The following is a 24,058-nucleotide window of genomic DNA, read 5'->3' on the forward strand; positions in this document are numbered from 1 at the left end:
TAGAAGGAGAGCGAGGCTGCAGTGGAGGACATGAGTATGTTATGTTGGGCCCACTGCAAGCAATTTGAGTAATTTGGTTGGGTTCACCAAACTCAGTTGTGAGCCCTTAGAAAGGCACTTCTGGTTTTTGCTAAAGTGCCTCTCCAAGGCCTCCAGGAGGACTTCCGAGGCTTGGGGAGGTCATGTGCGGCCTCTCAAAATGACACCCCCCTCAAAGCTCAGTAGCCAGGGCAATGGACCCCCAGCCCCCTCAGCTACACCACTGGGCTGTGGTCAGACTTGAACCAGGGACTTTCCAGCAAAGATTAATGGCTACAATGCCACACCGACTCTGCAGTGGCGACAAAGACTTATGAATAGAAAGGGGAACTGAAAACATCTTGTGGCCTGTGGTGGGTGACTCCCATTGCCCAATCCACCTCCTTCGCTTTTTCCATAGCTTTGGGGCCTGTGTGTGTGAGTGTGTTCTTGCTTCCCTGTCTAGCCAGCTCCATACTGTATCATGAGCTCCAACCACCTTCCTCCACCCTAAGACAAGGAAGCTTCGAGTCCCACAAAGCACATGCATACCCATGCGCCGGTCCACTCATGCAAATACTTCTAATGGTGTCAATTCTTTCCTCCTTTCTCTCCAAACACAGCTCAATGTAAGCTCTGCCAGAGACCCGGTGTGAGACACAACTCTGTGCACTGCGAGCGCAACGAGGAGGAAGTTGGCGAAGGTGGCCTGCTCACATCTCCCTCTGCCCTGATGTGCGATTTTCTTCCATTATAAAAAGATCACATACTTTTCTGATCCACTGGCGCCTAACTGGTGAGAACTCTGGTTTTGTTTTCTTGTTTTGCTTGCAGTTTCAAGCAATGACCAATTTAGCGGCCATTGTTAAAAATAGAATTGGTTCTTCCCGGAGCACATCATGTGCTTTTCACTACATTCAGTTAAGCAGAAACCAAGCATGTTTCAATGCTTCCCAGTGCAGAATCCTCTGGTCGCAGATGTTGCTAGGAGGTAATAGCTTTGGGAGACATCGCAGGAATCCACCAGGAGCAGGGCCTTCTCGGTGGCGGAAATGACCCTGTGGAACGCCCTCCCCCGTGGACGATCAGTGGAATCAGGGTTGGTTGGCCCTGACCCTTCAGGAGAGCTGTGAAAACTTGACTTTTTTGTTTGATCTTTGGATGGGGGAGATGGGCCAGCCCTGAGTATTTGCAGTTGGCTAACGCACCGGTTCTGAAATTTACATGGGTCACTACACACTCACAGCCTCCTCAGTCAGGAATTGCCATCCTGGATCTCGCGAAATATCAAGAGATCTGAGAGGGTGGTGCCCAACTCTTGTGAGATTCTGTGAGATCCAAGATGGCAGTACCCAAGTTTTGTGAGAACGAAGATGGCAGCACCTGGGAGAACAAGTAGAAGGGGGACACCAGGGACAGCCTATGCCCTAAGGCAGGGGTCTCCAAACTTTTTGACCAGAGGGCCGTGTGAAATATCTGGCGCAATGCTGAGTGCAGAAAAAAACATGTGAATATAAAATTTAAATAAATAAATTAGAGATGGAACTTAGATGAATGAATAAATGAGTTAGTGGGCTCATTCACTCAGTCTCTCCGGTGCTCAGAACACCCTCTGTTCTGTTCTGATCTGCTCTGCGCCTCTGCTCTGAACAATCAGAGCACAGCTCCGGTCATGTTCAGTCAAGTGGGCCAGAGGCTTTCAGGGGACAAGTGGCTGGCTGTGGGCATCTGGCCCCCAGGCTGGGGTTTGGAGATCCCTGCCCTAAGGCATTGCGTACACTTTGGAAACCCTTGGCCTAATGGAAACCTGAGTTTGAAGAACCAGTTCACCTATCAAAAATGTTGGCATTCTTCCACTGAAATCCAAGGGACTTAACCCATATCATTGCCTGCCCCTCTCCAGACTGAGCCCATTGGCTTCCACTTCCCCCAGTTCTGAGCAGTGCCCAGATGAGCTAATGGCAGCACTTGCTAATTCCTTCCATAACCGTGTGCAACAACCTCTAATTACACCGTCCACCCAAGTTAAACGCATCACAGACTTTCAAAATGAACTGACTCGGGCGATGCGCTCCAGAGAATGACGAGAAACCTGGAACTCCTTTCCTCTGGAAATGAAGGGCAAATATCCTGTTAATTTTACTTGGGGAAAGGAAGATGCCCAATGTTATTAACGAGTTGCATCTAACCGTTATCCACCATGCGGTGTTTCTAATTAAACAACTCTTTGACTCAGGCAGGTGGCATTATTATAGATGTAAATTTTAAATTGCACAAAGAAATTGCTAATTATGGTCATTTTTGTGTGTTAATTCGGGTAATTAAGCTTGCAAAGCGCACCATTGCCAGTGAGTCTTGCGTGCTTGCCTTTCCCTGAAAATATGTCACTGCGATTCAATGCAATATAATATTTGGGATCTAATGATCCCTTCGGAACTTAGCATAGCATAAGACGGAAAAAGAAGAGGATCATCCCTTTTAGACTGGATAGAGATTGGTCATAACCAGTGGGTCATGGCATCCCCAAAACCTTTCTTCTTCTGGGCACTGCCATCTTGTATCATGTGAAATCTTGCGTAATCCAAGATGCTGATGCCCATATCCCATGAAACCTGGCAAGATCCAAGATGGTGGCACCTGGAAAAGCTGGTAGGAGAAGGCACTGGGGACATTCCTCAACATCCCCTGGGCCGTGACATCCCAGGGCATTATTGTGCACAGTTTGGGAACGTCTGGTCTTAACTGATCCTTTCCCTTTTATTCCCTGGATGTGAGAAGAAAGAGAGGAATGGAGAAGAAGTGCAGAGGAAAGGAGAGTCGTTCGTTCCTCCGCATTTCCTCTTCTCCATGCCTTTCTTCCTTCTTGGATCCAGGGACTAGGAAGAGGGAGGGAGAAACTGGTATGCTGCTGAATAAAAGGTCTGATGGCAGTTCAGAGTTAAACCAATTTACTGTCATAGCTACTGCTCTCACAGTAGAACCATGGGAAGTGTAGGCCTCTGAAAGGAATCCTCAGCTCCCTTCTCAGAACTACAATTCCCAGAGTTCCTAGGGACAAACCAAAGACACTCAACCAGCTTAGGCTTGTGTTCATCATCAGACTCTCATATCCCTACCCAAAGACCAGGAGCCTGCATGGGTAGCTGCCAACCAACGGTAACATGTGTTTTCCAAAAGCATCTGCCTTTTGTGTGTCTTTTCTGGAAGAAGAGACACTCTTCTGGAAGAAGAGACACTCCGATGGCTTGAAAATTATACTGTCACATATGGAGTGGAGTAAAATAAAACCATCACGTTGACTAAACATACCTTGCACTGCTTCCAAGAATGCAAACAGTTCCTTGCACAGATTGAAAAGCCCTGGCAATTGGGCTGCTAGTCAGTGCTTTTGCCTGCTGGTTGGGCAACTGAGACCCACTGCAGGCTGCTGGCACCAGGCTGTCAGAAGTCCTGGGAGTGAGTTCCGCATAGCACCTCCACCTACCTTCTGATGACACATTGGGCACTAATGCTGGTGTCTGCAATTTGGGGCCAGGCTAGCCAGGCGGGCCTTCTAATAGGAACAAGCCTTCAGCCTAACTAAGGGGCACCCGATGCTACCCCTTGGCCCATCACACAGTGTAGCTGTGTAGAGGACTGCAGGTTCCGGGTTCTGGCTCTGCCACATTTGGAGGCTCCCTCAGAGGGTCTTGCAAACCATGGTGCCTGTCTGTATTCCTCCCAAGCATAGTCATGGGCTGGCCCATTCATGGGGCCAACTGAAGCAGTCGCCTCAGGCAGCAGCTTGCTGGGGGAAACCATCTCTGTCCACCCATTTGCCTGCAATGCTCCTCCTCCTGCTCCCTGGATTGGAAAAGGAAGAGGGGGAGAGAGAGAAGAGGAAGGGTGGAAGGTCAGGAAGAGTGCTGAGCTAGAACTCTGGGGAGTGGGAGGAACAGAAGCTGGTACTTCATTGGGTCAGCAGGGGCCTGCCTGTGTGTTTTGACACCCACTCTATCCACTAGACAGTACTGTCCCTGTGGCATTCTAGCAAGTGTTCTACTCCATCATGTTTTTCAGAAGGACAGCACAATGATCCACTCGACACTTTGCAAAAAGCGGAGCAGTTTGCTTTCCGTTGGTATAAGTCTCTCACAGCCAATCCTATCCACACTTTCCTGGGAGTAAGCCCCATTGACTCTAATGGGGCTTAGTTCTGAGTAGACATGCATAGAATTGGGCTGTCAGTCCGCTAGCACCGGCCAGTAAAAACAGAGCTGTCCGCGTCAAAATCGATGCTGCTTCAGCAGCACAGCTATATAAAACCTTGCCGATATTTCCCTCCCCCTCCATCCTGAAGCCCAAACGGTTTCTGAAAGATGCTTTCGTGTGGCTCTTCTGCCCGCCCTGTAAATCAAAGGCCAGGCAAATGCTCAGGTGCTTTGAAAAGCAATTTTCCAAGGTTGGGCATGGCCGTTGCCCTGGAGCTGTGGAAGATGACAGATCACAACACCAGGATTACAAAAGACCACCAAAGACTCAGAAGGGCTGGGAGGGGAGACGCCTGTCAGGATGGAGCGGGGAGGGGGGAAGAAACAAAGCTGGGTGGCACCCTTCTGAAGCAGCACAGACAGAAAGGACAAAACGCGCCAACTGTTCCAGAACTTGGCGTCCTGCAAACCTCTCACAACCTCACACATCCATTGACAGCTCCTGCACTCTCCCGCTACAAAGGCTTTGCCCTCTTCTTTCCCCTGGATTGAGCTGAAGAGCTGAACACGCCCTACGTGAGACAAAGGCTGGCCGCACAGCCCCACCGTCACAGATGCATGCGGATGGCCCAAGATTCCTCCTAGTCTGAGGAGGTATGCCAGAGGTCTCTCCAGGGCTCTGGAGAGGAATTTCATCAGGGGGCATGCAGTTTCTTTGGGGACCCTTCCCAAAGTAGGGAGGAGGAGGGCAGCAATGGGGATGGACAGGGAGGGAAGGAATAGGGAGGGTGGTATCAACCAGAGAAGTCTCTGGAGCCAGTGGTGTTGCTGGGGGGGGGGGCTCTCCAAAACACCAGGAGCAGCCATTTTCTAGTTGCTTTGAATGGGGGATGAAGAGGTGAGTTTTACTTTTAAATTTATCGGAAGGGGGGGAGAGAAACCAAGTATGTTGCATCCCCTGGCCAGGAGCTCACTGCACATCCCTGCTCACAGCCACTCCCAAAGAGGAAAAAGCAGGCAGCCGCTCGGAGTGAGGTGCAACTGAAAGTAATTGTGGTGATGTCATCACACCACCGCAATTAGTTCTGAGTCAGGGGGCAGCACAAGAGCCAGCTACATCACTGTCCAGAGCCCAGTCTACCAGGCACCCCCAATACAGAGCCCTGGTCTACCTGCCCAACAGACATGGTCTCCTGGTTGGCCCAGCCTCCATCTTTCACTCTTCGCAAGGGCCCCTTTTATGACTCCAGGCTTAGGTACAATTTACCCCCTGCAGCCCGCTCTCAGATGCCCTGCCAGTGAGTTAGAACATCCCTTGAAGTGCTGCACATTGAGAGGGGGCAAGATGTGAAACAAATAAGGGACATTTGTTGACAGATTCTGGGCCACCCCTGGACTAGCCACCCTCTATACACGGCCCCCCCTCCCCGCCTACAGTCATAACACCAGCACCCAGGACTCTTAGTCAATGGTCATTCACCCACCACAGACAGGATGATCTCACTGCATTTAGACAGCTGCAGGGGGCCAGGATGGTACCGTGGTTCGGGAGTGAGACCTGGAAGATCCAGGTTCAAACCCCGGTTCAAAGCTGGTTCAAACCCTCAGCTTTGCCTCCCTCACAGGGTTGTTGCAAGGGCAAACAGATGGAAAGAACTATGCATAGCACCCTGAGCTCCTTCGAAGAAGGGTGGTATAATCATGAAGATGAATGATGATGACGATGACGATGATGATCTCAAGAATAGCTCCTAGAGGCCAATGCAGAACAAGCAGCAAGTTCTATTAAAAGCCTGAGATGAAACCACGCAAGTACACAAGTATATATTCTTTAGAGTGCAAGCAGCAGCCAGCAAGCACTCCGAAGCCAGGTACGGCGCGTCTCGCAACCTACCGACGCTGGTGATCTTCTGGGAGGCCAGGTCTTGCAGCAGAGCCTCGATGGTGGGGTTGTGTCTGGAATACAGTTCGTATCGATTGATGCCAATGTGGAATTTGAGCCAGTTTGGGTAGGAATCAATCGACGTCTCGCCGGTGGGCAAGAATTCCTCGTCTTCATTTTGCCTACCAGGAGGAAAAGGAGGTTGGGGGGGGGGGAGAGAGAAGAGAATATTGAGTTTCATCAAAAGCTGAGCAGTGCGCTTTGCAACAGGGTGGAAACAGGGAGGGAAGATCGGGATGGGTGCCAAGAAGCCAGGTGCCAAGAAAAAAGCTATATGGGTCATGGCAGCAAATCTTCCAATGCTGCTGTAAAGCAACCTAATGTGCTGCTGTTTGCTCTGTGCAGACCTTGCAGTCAGTCACCAAGAGGGAAAGGAGTTGAAGGGCTCCTGATTTATAAATTGCAGTGTTTTGACACTCTGCCACTGCTGTTTTGGGTGCCTTGGGTACAGAGGGAGGCATATCGCCAGTGCCACTAGCAACATACTAGCATACTATACTATACTATACAGTATACTAGCATACTAGCATGCATGCACTGCTGAAACAGACGCCTGCGTTGGCTCGGTCATGTCGTGAGAATGGATGATGGCCGGATCCCAAAGGATCTCCTCTATGGAGAACTCGTGCAGGGAAAGCGCCCTACAGGTAGACCACAGCTGCGATACAAGGACATCTGCAAGAGGGATCTGAAGGCCTTAGGAGTGGACCTCAACAGGTGGGAAATCCTGGCCTCTGAGCGGCCCGCTTGGAGGCAGGCTGTGCAACATGGCCTTTCCCAGTTTGAAGAGACACTTGGCCAACAGTCTGAGGCTAAGAGGCAAAGAAGGAAGGCCCACAGCCAGGGAGACAGGCCAGGGACAGACTGCACTTGCTCCCAGTGTGGAAGGGATTGTCACTCCCGAATCGGCCTTTTCAGCCACACTAGACGCTGTTCCAGAACCACCTTTCAGAGTGTGATACCAGAGTCTTTCGAGACTGAAGGTTGCCAACAAGGACTAGCAACACAATCCTACACACATCTACTTGGAATTCAGCCCCACAGAGTTCAGGGGGACTTACTCCCAGGCAAAGGGGTGCAAGATTGCAGCTGAAGAGACCATTATCTCAGGAAGGCAGCCTCCAGCTCAGTGGGAGAGCACAGTCGGACCCCGTATCCAGAATCAGGCACCCAAGGATTTGACTTACCACGGATGCCAGTGGATAACAGGATCCAAGTTTAAACGCCTAAGAAAATGGAGCAAAAATTGGGGCCCCTACTGCTGCACAGATAAAACCATGCCGTTTCCAAGCCTCCAACGCTATCCTTAAGGCTGAAAGACCCACTTCTGGGTTGCTCCTCCTAGGTTCACTCCAGAATGCATTGGGACCCAGAACTCAGCGCAACCCGGAAGTGGCTCTTTCAGCCACAATAGCAGCACTGGAAGCTTGCATCAGCTGAACAAGGCTGCTCACATGTGCCATGAAACAAGGAAGTGGGATGGGAAGGGGGATGGCTTTGATTGGAAGCTCCTTGCGACAGGGACCTCTCACACTTTATCTGTCATGATTTAACAAGCACCAGGTGCATGGCTTTCCTAAAAGCCCACAGCTCAGTGCACAGCTGTCCCATGAGTTGGGCAATGACTGTTCCATGAGGGCCTAGCTTGAACCACAACTCCCCACCACTTCCCAGTGGAAGGATCCATTGATGCAGGACAGTCTGGGGAAGGGGGGGATGCCACCATTTTTAGATGGGGGTGCTGGGGGCAGCAGTGTCTGGTCCTACTGGTATTGGGCCAGAAGGTTGAAATGTGTTTCCTTATTATCAGGTAGAGATTAGCTTCGTGCATTTCTTATAGCTCTAAAAGTCAGCAGGCCAAATAAATACGCTTGCTCTCTCTTCTAATGAAAGGTGAACATTTGTGGTAGTTTACTCTGGGATATTTGTGTGACTATAATCTTGACCCCATTGCTGAACACCTGAAACAAGATGGCCACTGGGCAGCCACAACCAGCCCCCAAACACCTCTGTGGTCAAGGTAAAGACAGCCCAAATTTCACCTGTGCTGCTTCCAATCTTCATGTTATCCAAAACCAGCAATGAACCATAGCTTGCCTCCTTCAACCATAGGAATTAAGCCTGAAAAGCTATACTGTGATCAAGGATTGGATAGAAACCAGGATTTAAAGCCATGGTTTGAAATGGGGGAGTAGACCACGGCTCGCCTTATTTGTGGCTGAGCTTTACAGCCGCATCAAGCAACCCATGGTTAACTTAAGCTGCAATCCTAACCACACGTTCCTGAGGGTAAGCCGCATTCAACAAAATAGGGCTTACTTCTGAGTAGACCTGGTTAGGATTGTGCCCATTCTGTCCCCACCACCTTTCAAGCAATCAGACCTATCTGGTGTCTCTTCTTATGTGCTCAAAGGCAAGCTAAACCACATCCAGGATCTTTTCAGGATGTAAGGCAACAAACCATGGTTGGAGCTAACCATGGCTCAGTCTTAATGCCTGAATCGGGTTATTCGGTGTTAGCCACAACTTCAGAAGAAAAGGTTTGGACTAATTATCTGAAGACAAGCATGGATTTGGGAGCATTTGGTAGGCCTCAGGGTGGCCTCAGGACCAGCAGGTCAAGTGGTTGGACTGACCCCTAAAATCTTAGCAGTGGTGGCAGAAGTGATGTCCAACAATCTGGACTATAAATGGAGTCCAGTGAATAAATTTGGCCTCAGTGAACCCAAACCTGGCCTCAGCACTGTACTGGCTACAACCTAACTCCACCCAAACATCACCTACTCCTGCTGCTCCCCCCATGATATAATGAGATAGCCCCATTCCCTGCAAATCCCCAGACCTTCAGAAAGGATATGTCATTGGATGCCTTAGAACAGGGGTGCTCACACTTTTTTGACTCGAGAGCTACTTTGAAACCCAGCAAGGCCCGGAGATCTACCAGAGTTTTTTTTACAATGTTCGCGCCATCATAACATATCACATTTATGTGTACAATGTATGTTGTTGTACCTTGAGCCCCACTGAGTATAACAGGACTTACTCCTGAGTAGACATGCCTAGGATTAGGCTGGGAGGCTGCAATCCTAGCCACACTTACCTGGGAGTAAGCCCCATTGAGTACAATGGGCCTTACTCCCGGCGTTTCCTCCCAGAGGCACCTGAAGGGGGGGTCGGCACTCCGCAATCTACTCATTTTGCCTCGTGATCTACCGGTAGATCGCGATCTACCTATTGAGCACCCCTGCCTTAGAACATAAGAACAACCCCACTGGATCAGGCCATAGGCCCATCTAGTCCAGCTTCCGGTATCTCACAGCGGCCCACCAAATGCCCCAGGGAGCACACCAGATAACAAGAGACCTGCAAGGCTTCCTGGGAATTGTAGTTAAGAACATAAGAACAGCCCCGCTGGATCAGGCCATAGGCCCATCTAGTCCAGCTTCCTGGATCTCACAGCGGCCCACCAAATGCCCCAGGGGGCCCACCAGGTAAGGGAGCACAGCCTTATTCAATGGCTGCCTTTCCACAAACAACCACCAAAATTAAGAAAACAAATGGCCCAAAACATCATCCAGCACAGCCAGGAGACAGCAGCTGCTCATTGTCACAACTTATTTTGCACTCAGGTGAGTCCCGTGATTTACAGCAATAGCTGCTGCCCAGAACAGCAGAGCCGTTGCAAAATCTTCATCTCTAAGATCTGGTACTTGCGGCAGGGCAGACTGATGGACAGACAGACAGTTCTGGATCACAGCCAAGGTTCAACCTGTTCCCAGCAGCTGCCTCTTAGAAGCTCAAAGACAACAACTCTCCCTGCCTCAGTTTTCTGAAACTAAGAGGTAGACCGCTCCTGAACATGCAGGTTCCACTTAGCAATTGCAGAATATCATCATTGTCAGGGTTCCCCTGACTTACCTGAGAGTAGAACCACCCAAGAGCAAGTCCCCAGGCTGGGTAGCTGCAGCAATGGGAGGAGAGAGCCTGCCTCAGCCCCTGCAACTGGCAGGAGTAATGGATGTGCAGGGCTGCCAGGGGCAGACCCTCACACCTGCCAGAATGGCAGCAGCAAGGCCCAAGGAGATTGGCCTGCAGACTCCAGGAAGCAAGCCATGGCAAGCCACAACTGGGCACTCAGCAGTAAACCTCAGCTGTTCCCAAGGCTGGCGCTGGGACAGTGGAGGACCAAGCCAATCCCTGACCTATGAGGCAGACCTCCAGCAGACATCTCAAAGCACTAGGGCTCACTGTTGCCCCCTTGCTTGCCAGTCTGCAGGGACAACACTGCCCACAAGCCCAGCCCACTCCAGTGGTGGGCAGCAGTTCCTGCAGCCAGCAGGATGGTGAGTCATGGCTCAGGTGGCCAGCATTATAACCCTCACAGGGAGGAAGGGGCGGAACCCAAGGGGGCTGGTCTCCAGCTTAAAGCCCAGCCTAGCCAGGGATGAGGGTAGAACTGGCTAACACACTGGCTGGAGCAGATGCTGGCTAGCCCATGAGCTAAAGTAGTCTGGGACTAGGAGAGTCCCAGATTGCGGGGAGAAGGACCTGGGTGATGTTAACCCCCTTCCCTCACAACCCTACTGAGGCCACTTGGGCCAGGCTTACATTGCTGCGGCCAGCCCCTGAGCTGCCCTGCCACTGCCTCCTCCTCCCCATGTCCCAGGCCTGGCAATCATCATCTAAAATAATATCTGCCAAAGGCCTTAATTCCTCATTGGGCATGAAAAGAGAAAAGAGCTCAGGACTGCAAAACAGGACCTGTATCTTTCAGTTCTGCAATGGGGTGAAAAGGTGTCTGATGCAACTTCTCCAGGCAATGTAGCAGGTGGGGGGAGAAGCCACTCCTGGCAAACTGTCTCCCACCCTTTCTCTGATGTCTCTTAAAGGGGCAGGGGACATCTTAGTCCAGAGAAGGCTTTGTCACCCACTGAATGTTCCTGCTTCACTCTGGTACTTCCAGTTCTATCTCGGAGTTTCTTTTGAAATCTCTGACATTCGTAACTCCCCAAATGTCAAGAAAGACCCCGATCCGGTTTCTGTTCTTTGGATGGGGGGGCAGGGTGCCTTAGTGGGAGAGGACATTGCTTGCAGGATCTCGCTTCAACCATCCTGAGACTCAGCTTCCCTGGTAGCTACATAATAAAGTTTGCATGAAAGAAACAAGATTTGGATGCCCAGGGAAAAATATCTAGGAGGGACCCAGATCCCAGGTCCTTTAAAGATGCAGTAGGGGAGAGGAATTGGCTGAAAGGAGGCCAACAAGGAGAAAAGCACATCTTTCATTCAGGTTTTGTTTTTCCTTCTACTAGGAGGGGAGGTGAAATCAGGACAGTCTTCTAAAATGTTACCAACTGCATCAAAAAGGTATCTATCTATAAGGCCCATGGGGGGGGATAAGAGCAGTCTCAGTGGGTGAAGGCCAAGGGCCCATCTCTCATTCATCATCCCCAGTCTCTTGCTTTTCTACCTTTCTTTTTGACAAATGATGTCTGCAAATACCAAATGTGCTGTTCGGAGGGAGGGGGTTGGGGGGGAGGGGGAAGAGAGAAGTCTTAAAAAAGCAAGCAACTTTAAACACAGGGGCATGTCAGTTCTACCAACAGGCTGTAATCAGGCTTCCTAATCACACTGGAAGGGCCAATTCAAAGTAAAATCCCACTCCTACAATAATTATGTGCTTACATTTTTTATTTTTTTTTGGTAAATGACCATCTCTCCAAAACAACCCAGAAAGAACCCTCTCTCTAGTCCCACTGACAGTGGTGGCAGGGTGGGGTGTAGGAGAAATCTTGCAGGGGTGCAAGATCCATAAGGGGTATCCATCCCACTCACAAATTATTTCAGTTTTTGAGAATTAAATGGAGCAGTGGTGGATGGCTTGGTGGTAATTTCTGACTATCAGCACCTGGGGGTGTATGTGTGGAGGGGGTTGTTTTTATCTGACAGCTTTCTTAACCTTTTCTCAAGACCCAAATAACTGGTCTTTAATAATAGTGTAAAAAAAAAAAAAAAGATCTCTGACAGTTTGTGGATATGGAGAGCAATTTGGGGTATGTGTGTGCTGAACACTGGAGAAAGGCACACCTTCTACTCAACACCCCTGGTTCCTTGCTTCTCGGAAGGAGGAAGACTGGCATCCTAAACACATTTACTAAGGAGCAAGCCCCCTTTGTCCCCAGTGGGACTTACTTCTGAGAAAACATGCAGAATGAAACATGCAGAATGACCATGAAGCAACTCTAGACACAGAGAGGGGGTTATGTAACCATGGTGGAGATGGAGGGGGGAGAGGACAGGCTTCCCTATTTTGTCATCCCTTCTTCCTGCTTTTCTGTGGGATTAAATTAACAGATTCCACTGAAACCCACCCAGTCGACAGTTCAAGCCTATACATTTCTACTCAGAAGTAAGTAGGAAGGATCCTGAAGAGGGGGGAAGGCTGGTAGAGAGATTGTTACATGGGGGGAGGAGCAGGAAGCCCTTTCCTCATTCTGGTCTGACTTGCCAACCCTCTGTCAACACAAACACACTGAAAAGAACATGAAATAATTTGGCAACTTCCACAGAATCACTAGAATGATCTTCTTTTCTTGGGGAGGGGGTCCTGGGGGGTTGATCTGCTCTTCTTTTCATCTTTGCAGTCGGGAGCAATGATGTTTTTAAAGACCCCCCCATCCCTATTTCTTGTTGGGGGAGTGGGAAGGTGAGAGGGCTGTAAGGCTACCTTAGAGCAATCTCTATCTGGTTTTGCAGAGTCAAGAAGGCCAAGGGAGGTCATCATGAGCAACTACCTTTATATCTTGTGCCAGGAAGGGGGGGAGTCATTAATGCAAGACCCCATTCCCACCCCTGCTGGGGTTTTATGAGGAAAGAGAGGGAGGGGCATCAGATCACATCAACGGAGAAAGAGCAAACTATGTGAAATAAGCCATATGGGGGGCAGAGTCAATGCAAGATCCATTTTTGTTTGAGAGGGGAGAGAATGAAAGGGAAGCCAAATGCCTCTATCTATTTTTTTTGTGGATATCTATTTTTTTATGGATTTTTTTTGCTGGGGGGGGGGAGAGTCAGTCAATACAAATCGCCTTTATTTTTCTTAGGTTGGGGAGGGGGGAGAGACACAGAGGAAGGGTGATAATGCCAGCCACTGCTAATTAGAAAGTCACGTCTCTTGGGGCTGCCCCCCTCTCTTTTTGGGGGGTGGGGGTCTGCCATTACAAGATCTGCCTTTTTGAGGGTTGGCAGGGGAAAAGATCAGAAGGAAGGAGATGACATCAGTTGGACCTACCTTAAAAAGACCACCTCTATATGTTATGGGGGGAGGATGTTCATCTAATGCCAGACCGTTATCCCTTTTTGCCATGGTTGGGAGAGAAGAAAAGGGGGGGGGGAAACACCCATTCCTTCTACCTAACAGAAACATCCCCTATCTTAGGAGAGACCCATCAGTCAGTCAGTTTCACCATATAAAAGACCCCCACCCATTTTGCCGTGGAAAGGAGAAATTGGGTCAATCCAATCCATTTCTGTTAGGGGGGGCAGAAGAATGAGAACTGTCTAAAAAGTCCCCCCTTTAGCTGTAAAGGGGGGGCAGCCAATGCAAGGCTATTTTGGTTTGGGTTGTGGGGGGAGGAACGAATGAGAAGCGGGGGTCTCCAAAGAAGTCCCCTATCTATTTTGCAGGGGGGGGGGAGAGCCAGGGGGATGGGAGGGGAAGGGAAGGTGCCTGCATGAGACTGGAACCTGCTAAGGCTCCAATTTCATCCACGCTTACTGGGAGTAGGCTGCATTGACTAGAATGGGACTTACTTCTGAGTAGACATGAATAGGCTTGGGCTCTCAAAAGCCCCCCCCCCCCAACAGAAGGGGAGAGGAGTCAATGCTAGGTCTGGTGAGAATGAATGAGAAGCAGGGCTCTCCGAAGAGGGACCCCCCTGCTCTTCAGGGGGCGGCAGGCAAAGCGAGACCCCCACCCTTTTGCGGGGGGGGGCGGGCGGCGGGGGGGCACTCACCAGTCCGGGCGCGGGGCGGCCTTGGGGCCGAGGCGGACGTGGCCGCCGACGCCGAAGAGCGCGTCCTGCTCGCGCAGCGGCGGGCCGGGCAGGCGGTAGAGCGGGTGCAGGAAGAGCGCGGCCAGGCGGGCGGGCGGCGCGGGCTGCTGCGGGCGGGCGGGCGGCGCGCTGAGGTTGGCGGCCGGCTCGCTGCCGAAGTCCTGCAGGATGCGCAGCGTGTGCTTGCCCGGCCAGCCCTCGGGCGCGCCCGCGGCCCAGCCCCGCGCCTCCTCCGCCGGCGGAGGCCGCTGCGCGCACGAGCAGCCCGGCTCGCCCTCCGCCGCCGGCGCCCCCTCGGCGCCCGGCGCCCGGCGCTCCAGCCGCGGCAGCAGGTCCAGCGCGATGTGCAGGCTGCAGGCCAGCAGGAAGACGGCCAGCAGCAGCAGCCGCGCGCGCCGCACCAGCAGCATCTTCATGGCGCCCGCAGAGCCGCCGGCCCGGGGGGTCCCCGCGGAGGGCAGGCCGCGGGCGGACTCCGGTCGAGGGCCGCGGAAGACCCCCCCGCGAGAAGGGTCCGCCCAGCCGGGGAGCAGCTCCAGGAGCCCGCGGGGATCCGGTCGGGGAGTGTCCGTGGCGGGCGCAGGAGTCACCCCGCGAGGAGGCTCCGCCGAGCCGCAGGCGAGAGGAGCGTCGGGGGCGCCCGGCTAAGGGGGGGCGCGGGCGGCAGCCTTGAGATCCAGCCCCGGCGGCGCTCCGGCCCAGTCCTGCAGCCTTCCGCGCGGGGAAGCAGCGCCGGGGGCCCCGCAGTCAAAGCCAGAGACGGGCTGGAGACGCGCGTCGGGCTGCGCGTGGGGACGGAGAGCCGGGTCGGGCTGGAGGAGGCGTCCGACCTGGGCGGCGGGGAGGGGGGCCGGTCTCGCTTCAGGGGTGCCGGGAGAGGGCGGGGAGGGGGGCGCCCGGCTGGGTCGCGGCGGGCCCCCCGGCACTCACCCTCGGCCCCCCCGGCGGCCAGTCCGGGTCGGCCCCCCGCAGCATCCACCGAGGAGGGATCGGGGCCGGGCGGGCTCAGGCCGGCGCTCCCGCTCCGGCTTGCAAGCGCGGCATGGCTCCGGAGCCTTCCTCCTCCTCCTCAGCGCCGCCGCCGCCGCTCCTGGGCCGCTGCCCGGCACCCGCAGGCGGCCCGCTGGCAGGACCCGCTGTCCATGGGCCCGATCCGGCCGCGGAGCGCAGAGCCTACGGAGCCCGCAGGCAGCACCGGCAGCCCTTCTGCGGGCGGCGGCCGGGCGGCTTCTGCTGCATCGCGGCTGGGATGTGCGGCTGCTTCGGCGGGGGGAGGACGAGGAGGAGGAGGAGGAGGAGGAAGCTCCTTGGCAGGTGCAGCAGCCCCTCCAGCCACCCGGCCAGCCAGGCAGGCCGAGATTGGCTGCGCGAGGAGGCCCTGCCTCTGCCGCCCGCCCGCCCTCCACCGGGGGGTGTTCCCGGCTCCGGCTCGCCCAGACGTCACAGCCCGCAGATTGGCTCCATCGGAGCTGCGCGGAGTGAGCGGTGGCGTAGCCCGACGGGGGGCGAGGCGCAGCCTGCAGGGGCCCCTCCCCTTCGCAGCCTCTCCCCCCAGCCTGGAAAGCCTCCGAAGGGGAGGGGCCCCTTCCTGTGCTGAGGCTCCCTGCAAAACTTAGTACTTTGCCCGCCCTGCCGGAAAAGCCTCAGCCCCCAAAAGTGCTTTGACCCCCCTCTGGCTACGCCACTCTGGAAGAAAAGCAGCCCCACAAGCTGTTTGCTTTCTTAGTGCTTTGCTCCCCTCTGGCTACGCCACTGCAGGAAAAGCTTCAGCCCCCAAAGCTGCTTATTTTCTCTCTTTTTAAATTTTTGCTCCCCCCTTTATTTTATTTTTCTCTTTTCTCCCCCCCCCCCTTTCCTGTCATTCTGCTGCAGATCCAACTGGGGCAAAGAGAGGGCGTCGGTTTCTCCAAGGTTGGCTGGGGAGACGAGGAGAAAGAAAAGGGGGGTTCATGGGGGAGAGAGGAAATCTATGATAATAGCATTGCAAAGGATTAGAGTGGTCTGGGCGCCTGGTCTGGGGAAGGAGATTCTGCGCTGTCATTGTCTGGAGTAGAGATAATGCTCTATGCTATTTTTTCCCCCAAGAAAGATAGAAAGGAAAACAGAGAGAGAGAGAGAGAGAGAGAGAGAGAGAGAGAGAGAGAGAGAGAGAGAGATCACATCATCATCCCCCATGTCCCTCTTTTTCCTTTGCACTAGAACAGGGGTGTCCAAAGTTTTTGGCAGGAGGGCCACATCAGCTCTCTGACACTGTGTCGGGGGCCGGGGGGGGGGAAAGAATTAATTTACATTTGAAATTTGAATAAATTTACATCAGTTTACATAAATGAATATATTGAAGATGAACTTATATGAATGAATGAAGGTCTTGCAATAGCTCAAGGCCTATAAAAGGCCTTGCAGAAAGCAAGGCCAGCCTTTCCTTCACTGCCACTGCTGCATCACGGTTGGGAAAGAGCAAGCAGTGGAGGGAGCTCTCATCCCACAGCTCACACGAGAGGTCAAACAGTCGCCCTCACACTGAGAGAAGTTGCGTTGGACCAGTGCGGGCTTCAACAAATCTCCAGAGGGCCAGAGGCTCATTGGAGAGTGGGGGCTCCCTGAGGGCCACATTGAGAGGCCTCGAGGGCCGCAAATGGCCCCCAGGCCGGGGTTTGGGCACCCCTGCACTAGAAGGTCATCATGGTGTGGTCTGCACCTCCCTGGAGACCAAAAAATATCTGCTTTCCTTCCCTTTCTGATGCGCAATCAGAAATTACAACATGAACCAAGATCTGCGCTCCTGAGTTCAAGAGTTCATAATATCACAAGGTACCAGTTCTATACATGGAAGGGGCGTGGAAGCTGGGAGGGGCTGGGGGTCTGGATCCATGTGCTCCCTGGATGGAAATGTGGAGATGTCCAAATGCCTTGGAGGTTCTCTGGCCACTAGTCACAGCTGGGGGCTCTCCCAGGAGCAGGAAGTGGGGATGTGGCTGCCTCCCTTGTCCTTCCTTCCTTTTGCAGTCTTGCATTGTTTTGCTTGGGGGTGGCAAGGAAGCATCCAGGCCCCAGGCCTTTAAGGAGAAGGCCAGACTTTGGGGTGCTGGAGCAACTGGTACTAGGGTATTTGCATCTGGGATGATTGTGTTCCAGTCATTGGTGTCCCTGGACATCCGCATCCCACCCACCCCCCTCTCTCACTGTGCATGTGTGTTTGTCCCCTGGTTATTTGCATCCCACTATGAGAATGGATGATGGCCGAATCCCAAAGGATCTCCTCTATGGAGAACTCGTGCAGGGAAAACGCCCTACAGGTAGACCACAGCTGCGATACAAGGACATCTGCAAGAGGGATCTGAAGGCCTTAGGAGTGGACCTCAACAGGTGGGAAACCCTGGCCTCTGAGCGGCCCGCTTGGAGGCAGGCTGTGCAGCACGGCCTTTCCCAGTTTGAAGAGACACTTGGCCAACAGTCTGAGGCAAAGAGGCAAAGAAGGAAGGCCCACAGCCAGGGAGACAGACCAGGGACAGACTGCACTTGCCCTCAGTGTGGAAGGGATTGTCACTCCCGAATTGGCCTTTTCAGCCACACTAGACGCTGTTCCAGAACCACCATTCAGAGCGCGATACCGGAGTCTTTCAAGGCTGAAGGTTGCCTACTACTACTATAACTGGGTAACAAACAAAACATAAATGTGTGGCAACCCCCCCCCCCCCCATATATCCTCAGCCTCTTATCCCAGGCCCAATCCTAGCTTTGTGTTTTAAAAATACAAAAGTATAATATACATATATTGGGATACAAACGTCTGGAACGCCCAACAAATTGGATGCAAATGTCCAGGGATGCAAAAGACCAGGATGCATTTGGCCAGCATGGTTATCCAGGATGCAGTGGCCCTGTCACCAGAGCACATGGTCTGGTCTCACCTCGCTGTGTCACCAGACTGAAACTTGCAAACCAGGTCATATCCTGGGAGCCTCCCAACTTTGGGGGAAACCAGGCCATTGGTGGCCACAGAGAACCTTCCGCCTTGGCTTCCTGCAGCAACTCCAGCACAAAACTGTTCCTGAGTTGCATGCTGACTGAGCCACAGATGACCCGAGTAAATGAGTCCTTGCTGTGCCTTCCCGGGGGGGGGGGAAGGGAGACAACCTTCTCCAACCAGGGAATGGACCATCAAGGGCCACCACAGTACAGAATGATGGAGGAGCCAACCCCTATGGAGCCTATGTCTGTAAGAAGCTGAGTCCCAGACATTGAGGACCTCCTGTTGATAAGAACATAGGAACAGCCCCACTGGATCAGGCCATAGGCCCATCTAGTCCAGCTTCCTGTATCTCATAGCGCCCACCAAATGCCCCAGGGAGCACACAAGACAACAAGAGACCTGCAAGGCTTCCTGGGAATTGTAGTTAAGAACATAAGAACAGCCCCACTGGATCAGGCCATAGGCCTGTCTAGTCCAGAGAAGATTGCAGACCAGCCTCAATTTCGTCTCTGAACTTTGAGCTGGGAAAGGCTTGGGTTCAAATCTCGGTTATGCTCTGAATTCACAGGTGGCGCGGCCTCAGTGCTTCATAGGCACATAGGGTTAATAACAATACCTTGGCTTTGGTTGAGGATTACAGAGATAATATGTGTGAAATGCTGGGAGCCCTTGAGGGAATGGGGCTCGAGAAACATCTATTATTATGATGGTTCGATGCCGGTTGCAGCAACGGAGCTCCCTTGGAGCAGAGAAATGCCAATACGTCTTGCAAGGCCTTCTCCTTTCCATGCTCTCCATCCCTGCTCTGTCAGACAAATATTACCCTTGATACTGCTTCCTATTATACAAACAAGGAAATAATGAGCTCTTAATGGAATTGCCTGCCATTAATATGTTTTTTTGCTAGCTGATAAATTTAATAAAATGAACTCTTCCCTATGTTGTGGCACATTTTGGTGATTTATGTGGTTCCTCCACTTACTGCAAAGGCTCTCTCTCTCTCTCTCTCTCTCTCTCTCTCTCTCTCTCTCTCTCTCTCTCTCATTTGCATGGAAATTTCCCATGGAACTGTTCGAATAGACAGGCCGGGCCGAGGTGTCATGACTGAGCAGCAAATATATTTCAATCCAGTCCAGAATTCTAGTGTGTCTGAGCAAGATGACCATTTTGCAACTCTTGAGAGTGACAGTCTCTCCTTGTGCTGTTCTTCAGGCCAAGGAGACCCATCTAGTCCGGCTTGCTGTGTCCGGAGTGGCCCTCCAGATGCATTGGAATGGTGGCATCCAATGGCAGGCTGTCTTGGGCCAGTCTTGCATTCTCCACTAGCTCATACATCTTACCCTGACTGGTGGCATGGTCTTTGCCCATCATGTGACCAGATTTTCTGGGGGGGGGGGGGTTGGATCACATTGCCCCAGCCCCCTGGGAGTTTGTGGACAAGTGGGCATTGGCTGGCAAACTCTTGCCTGTCGCCGCTTGTCAGATGGGCTGCCTAGACATGTCGGAAATGCTTGCCACATCCCCCTGATTTATTCATTTGCCTTGCCAAGACATCGACAATGACTGGAAATTGTGCGATTTGTTTAAATTAAATGAGTCTGGTTTCTCCTGAGCACACGCATTAGGCTGGTGAAATTTGTTTTCAGCTGGCTCCCTGACAACAGCCCTGTGTGCACAAACACAATGGGTCCCTTTGGGAATTTTTGCAAGAAGTGGTGCTCATTTGCTACAGTTCAACGTATATTATTTACGTGACGCTGTTGGAATACCTGGCACTTGATATTTATGTAATGCTATCAGAGTACCTGGTACACGTGGCAGTCTCTGCCCCAAGGGGTTTCTTCAGCTTAGACTGTGGAGATGGGAGAAGAAGGCCATGGCAAGGGGAGGGGGCAAGGGAGAGAGTTGGAATAGTGATGGAGGACTTGAAACAGGGTTGTCAAATTTGTTTCATGCGGAGGACCGAAGTTAGCATTCATTTTGCCTGCTGAGGGCTGGAAGTGACATCATTAAGCAGGAAGTGATGTCATTAAGCAGATGATGGTCAGAAATAAGTGCTTTGTTCTCTTAGAAACTCATTAGCTGCAAATGACAGAAAATGTGCTAATCTAGTTCGTATTTTCAAGATGTGAGAGAGCCCAATTATCTTGGGAGAGCCAAGTTATAACAAGGGCCGGGCAAATTGCTTTTGGGGGCCACAATCAGCCCTCAGGCCTTATGTTTGACACCCCCAGCTTAAAAGGTTGAAATGGGCTTGGGGAGATGCAGCCCCAAATTTTCACTGCACCTTGAAGCTCACTTTGTTAACCTTGGACTGCGGCCCTGCTCAGACCCTCAAATCATAGGGCTGGAAAAATCCACAGCTGAAGGTTAGGTGAGGTGACCCTCCAAAGGAGAACAGGGTGTGGCAGAGGACCTGCCAAAGGATGGGGATCAGTGGAAATCATCTCTTGCACAAATGCCTTCTGTTCACAGAAAGTGTACTTAGGATACAACCCAAAGTTTTCACAAAGTAGTTTCAAACAAATACTTTATTCTTCCTCCGACCCCCTCCCCCACCCAGGCTTTAGCTATCTCTTTCTTGATCTTGATAAGGTAACCACGGAAATTATGACAGGAGTGCAGATAGCACTGAAAGTCTGTCATTTATTCTGGCTTCTGGAAGGGGAACGTCGGTTTCTGTGTCAACAGGGATGTGCGGTGACCTTTGGCAAAAAAAATCCAGTCTTGTTTTGGTTTTCATTTGGGTTTGAGTTTAGTTTGGGTTGAGTTCTTCTCCAAGTCATCCAAAAGCTTCTCCACGGAAGCGGTGATTCACTGCTGGCACGAAGGTCACACTCCTTGACTCACAGGAACACGAGGGACGTGCAAACCTGGCAGGGAGGGAGATGAAGAAATTCATGACCGCACTGCCCTTCCTCTCATCCTCCCACAACCTCCTCCATGTCATTGTTCCCTTTGCTTCCTGACTAGACAGCAAGGATTCAGATAAGGAACTCTAGAGCGGGTGACCAAAGTCACATCTTTCCTAATTCACATGCCGTCGTATTTTAGTTCTCCTTTCTCCTCTGGTGAAGTTGTCCAATAACGAAACAATTTTAAAATGACAGTGTTACTGTATTTCACATTTTTATACCAGCTTTTCTCCAAGGAGCTCAGGGCTCCTCCCCTCTTCTTTGTCCTCACAACAACCCTTTGAGGTAGGTGAGGCTGAGAGACAGAGAGTGACTGGCCCAAGGTCACCAGGAAGCTTCATGGCCGAGGAGGGATTTGAACCTACATCTTGCAGGTCTAAGTCCAGCTCCTGAACCACTATCCTGTCCTGGCTTTGAAGCAAAGAACTTATTCCCTGGGGCATTTGGTGGGCCGCTGTGAGATACAGGAAGCTGGACTAGATGGGCCTATGGCCTGATCCAGCGGGGTTCTTAAAGTATAAAAGAGAGACAAAAGCAGTCTGATCCATAATCATGTTGGTGAGTCGGACTCATTTGAGGACATCCAGGCAGCCTCATATTTCATCCAATTTCTCCAGGCTCACAGTGGAACAGACAGCAGCATAGGGATGACTTGGGAACACCTGAGTTCAAATCCCCTCACGGGGCAAAGCTCACACATGGGCCAGTCACTCTTCTGGTGAAACTCCTTGACCTCCTCAGGTTGCCACAAGGATAAAATTGGGGGGAGAACCATGTACGCTGCTCCAAACCATTTAGAGGAAGACCAGGGTCAACATGGGGGAGGGGAAAGAAAAGATAAAATAAGTTTTTAAAAATGTGATAACCTGTGGGGAATTTAGCTGTCTCTGAAAATGGATGGAGGGGGAACAAAATATAATTTATTCCACGTCTTCTTTATTTAATTATATGCAGCTATTTTGCAATTGCACTTTGTTTGCTTTTTTCCCCCATTCAGGAGGTTCCTGCGGTTCAAGAAAACACACCCCAGCATTATTTTGTTTTCTCGTTAGGGTGAAAGCTTAAAAAAGATCCCAGGGAGACAATAGCAGGACAGGAACAGGTCAGGCTGAGAGCTCAGAGCCTGTATCTTGTCTCGCTCTGGTGCCAGATCCCCGGCAGACCCAACCACAGAAACACACCAGGCTGAGTCACGTACTGGTGGAGTTTTAATTTTTAAAACATTTTTTTTCTTTGTAATTGCTATGCTGGGCAAACCTGAGGCTGTGGCAGTCTCAGCCCTTTCCTGTCTCGTAATTTTGGCTTTCTCTGGATGGTGCACGGCCAGGGGAGCCTGGCGTTGCGTCACAGTCTGTGACCACTGTTGACGTTCGAGAACCGTTTGGAAAACCACGGAAGTCCATCTCTTGTAGTTGCTTCAAATCTTCATCTGCCTCCTTTGGACTTGTCATGGAGGTGGCTCAGAACAGGAGATTCCAAGTGCAAACACCCCAGACCAAGAAATGAAGACTCTGAAGCTCCAATGCCTAGTAGCCCATCCAGCTGACCTAGTATTGGAAACATGGCAACGTCCTAAGCAAAAAATTCTTCAGAATATAGTGCTGCTTTAGAGGAGGCAGTTAGCTAAAAAAGCTTTTGCTGGGTAGAAGTCCAGGGGAGAGAAGCTAGATAAGTCCCTCCCCCCAAAAGCCTGCTTTTACCCATTCACTGCAACTGTTATTGGGGAATCATGGTAGTGTCGCTTTTCCAGGTAAGAAAAGATTATGTCAGATGGTGCAATCACAGGGTACCCTTGTAAAGTCTCGCTTTAAATTTGGACTCATGTGGCCAGAACCTGGATGGCATTGGTGGTTCAGGAGTTGAACTTAAAAAGCCTGGAAGATCCAGGTCCAAATTTCTGCTCAGCCATGAAGTTTCTTGGGTAGCCTTGGGCCGGACACTCTTAGCCTCACCTACCTCACAGGGTTGTTGTGAGGACAAAAAGAGGGGAGGAACTAAGTACATTGCCTTGAGCTCCTTGGAGGAAGGGTGGTATAAGAATGTGAAAAAACAAATAAATTAATACTAAATTTAAACCCGTAGCTGGCCTGTTTACGTTTCTTTGAAATAGCAGCCATGGGTGGGAGGCAAGGGATTGGGACAATGTCACACGGGAAAGGTTTGCTTAACGGGACTTTTCGTTATGACTTTTCCTTATGACTCCCCCTTCCCGCTGCCATTTGTCCTGGAAAGTAATCTGCTCTTGGTGCAATGGAAGATTCCCCTTTGAAAGCAAAGTAGAATACTGTTGTCCTTATCTGTGGACTTGGCACCCGCAGATTTGAACATCCATGGATGCTGAGCCCATGGCTGGAGGGTCTCAAAGGACCTCCTGGACGTGTCCAGGAGTGGCTTCAAGTTGCGTCAGGGAGGTGTTGTGAAATGTGCAGCCTCCCTGTGCCTCAGAGCACCTCCAGATGTGCCACTTCTGGTTTACGCTAGAAATTATTGTGGTACCACGCCCGCTCCCCTTGTGAATTTAATTATCAGATTTCAGAATCCATGGGAGGGAGGTGTCCTGTAACGAATCCTCTGAGGATACTGAAGACCCACTGTATTAAAAAGGGGAGAGAAAGATCAGAAACGTAAGAAGAAGTTAAATTTTCCTCTTTGTGGATGCCGCAGTCCCAACCTTCCCCTTTTGAAAGGAAACACATGCACTCACACCAGGGCAAATTATGAGTTTGGAGTCTGGCATCGTTTGGCCATAAGTTTCTCTGTAGCTGCAGGGCTGGCTGGTCCCAGGCCAATCGCTGCCCAACTCCCATTGATTTCTGCGCTGCCCAGTCCATTTGTGCAAACGCAGAATCGATCACTGGTGTCTATCAATCGGTAGGCACCGTTCAGGCTTTCCTTTGGTGCCTCATTTCTTCCCCCCCTCCCCATCTCCTTTTGTACCACCGTTTCAAAGACAAGGCATAGACACA

At 51.6% G+C, this 24,058-nt stretch overlaps 1 protein-coding gene across 2 annotated transcripts in view; it reads right to left on the minus strand.

The window, feature by feature from the left end:
- Positions 1-14,620, minus strand: part of FAM20C (FAM20C golgi associated secretory pathway kinase) — a 58,552-nt gene extending 43,932 nt beyond the window's left edge. For both annotated transcript variants that reach the window (XM_066640505.1, XM_066640504.1), the window contains exons 1-2: positions 14,166-14,620; positions 6,103-6,272 (exon numbers count right to left, since the gene is read on the minus strand). In XM_066640505.1, coding sequence (XP_066496602.1) covers positions 6,103-6,272; positions 14,166-14,620 — 625 coding nt within the window. The remainder of the gene's footprint in view (positions 1-6,102; positions 6,273-14,165) is intronic.
- Positions 14,621-24,058: the final 9,438 nt, after the last annotated feature.

This window comes from Tiliqua scincoides, chromosome 13, assembly GCF_035046505.1.
Source record: "Tiliqua scincoides isolate rTilSci1 chromosome 13, rTilSci1.hap2, whole genome shotgun sequence".
Classification (NCBI taxonomy): domain Eukaryota; kingdom Metazoa; phylum Chordata; class Lepidosauria; order Squamata; family Scincidae; genus Tiliqua; species Tiliqua scincoides.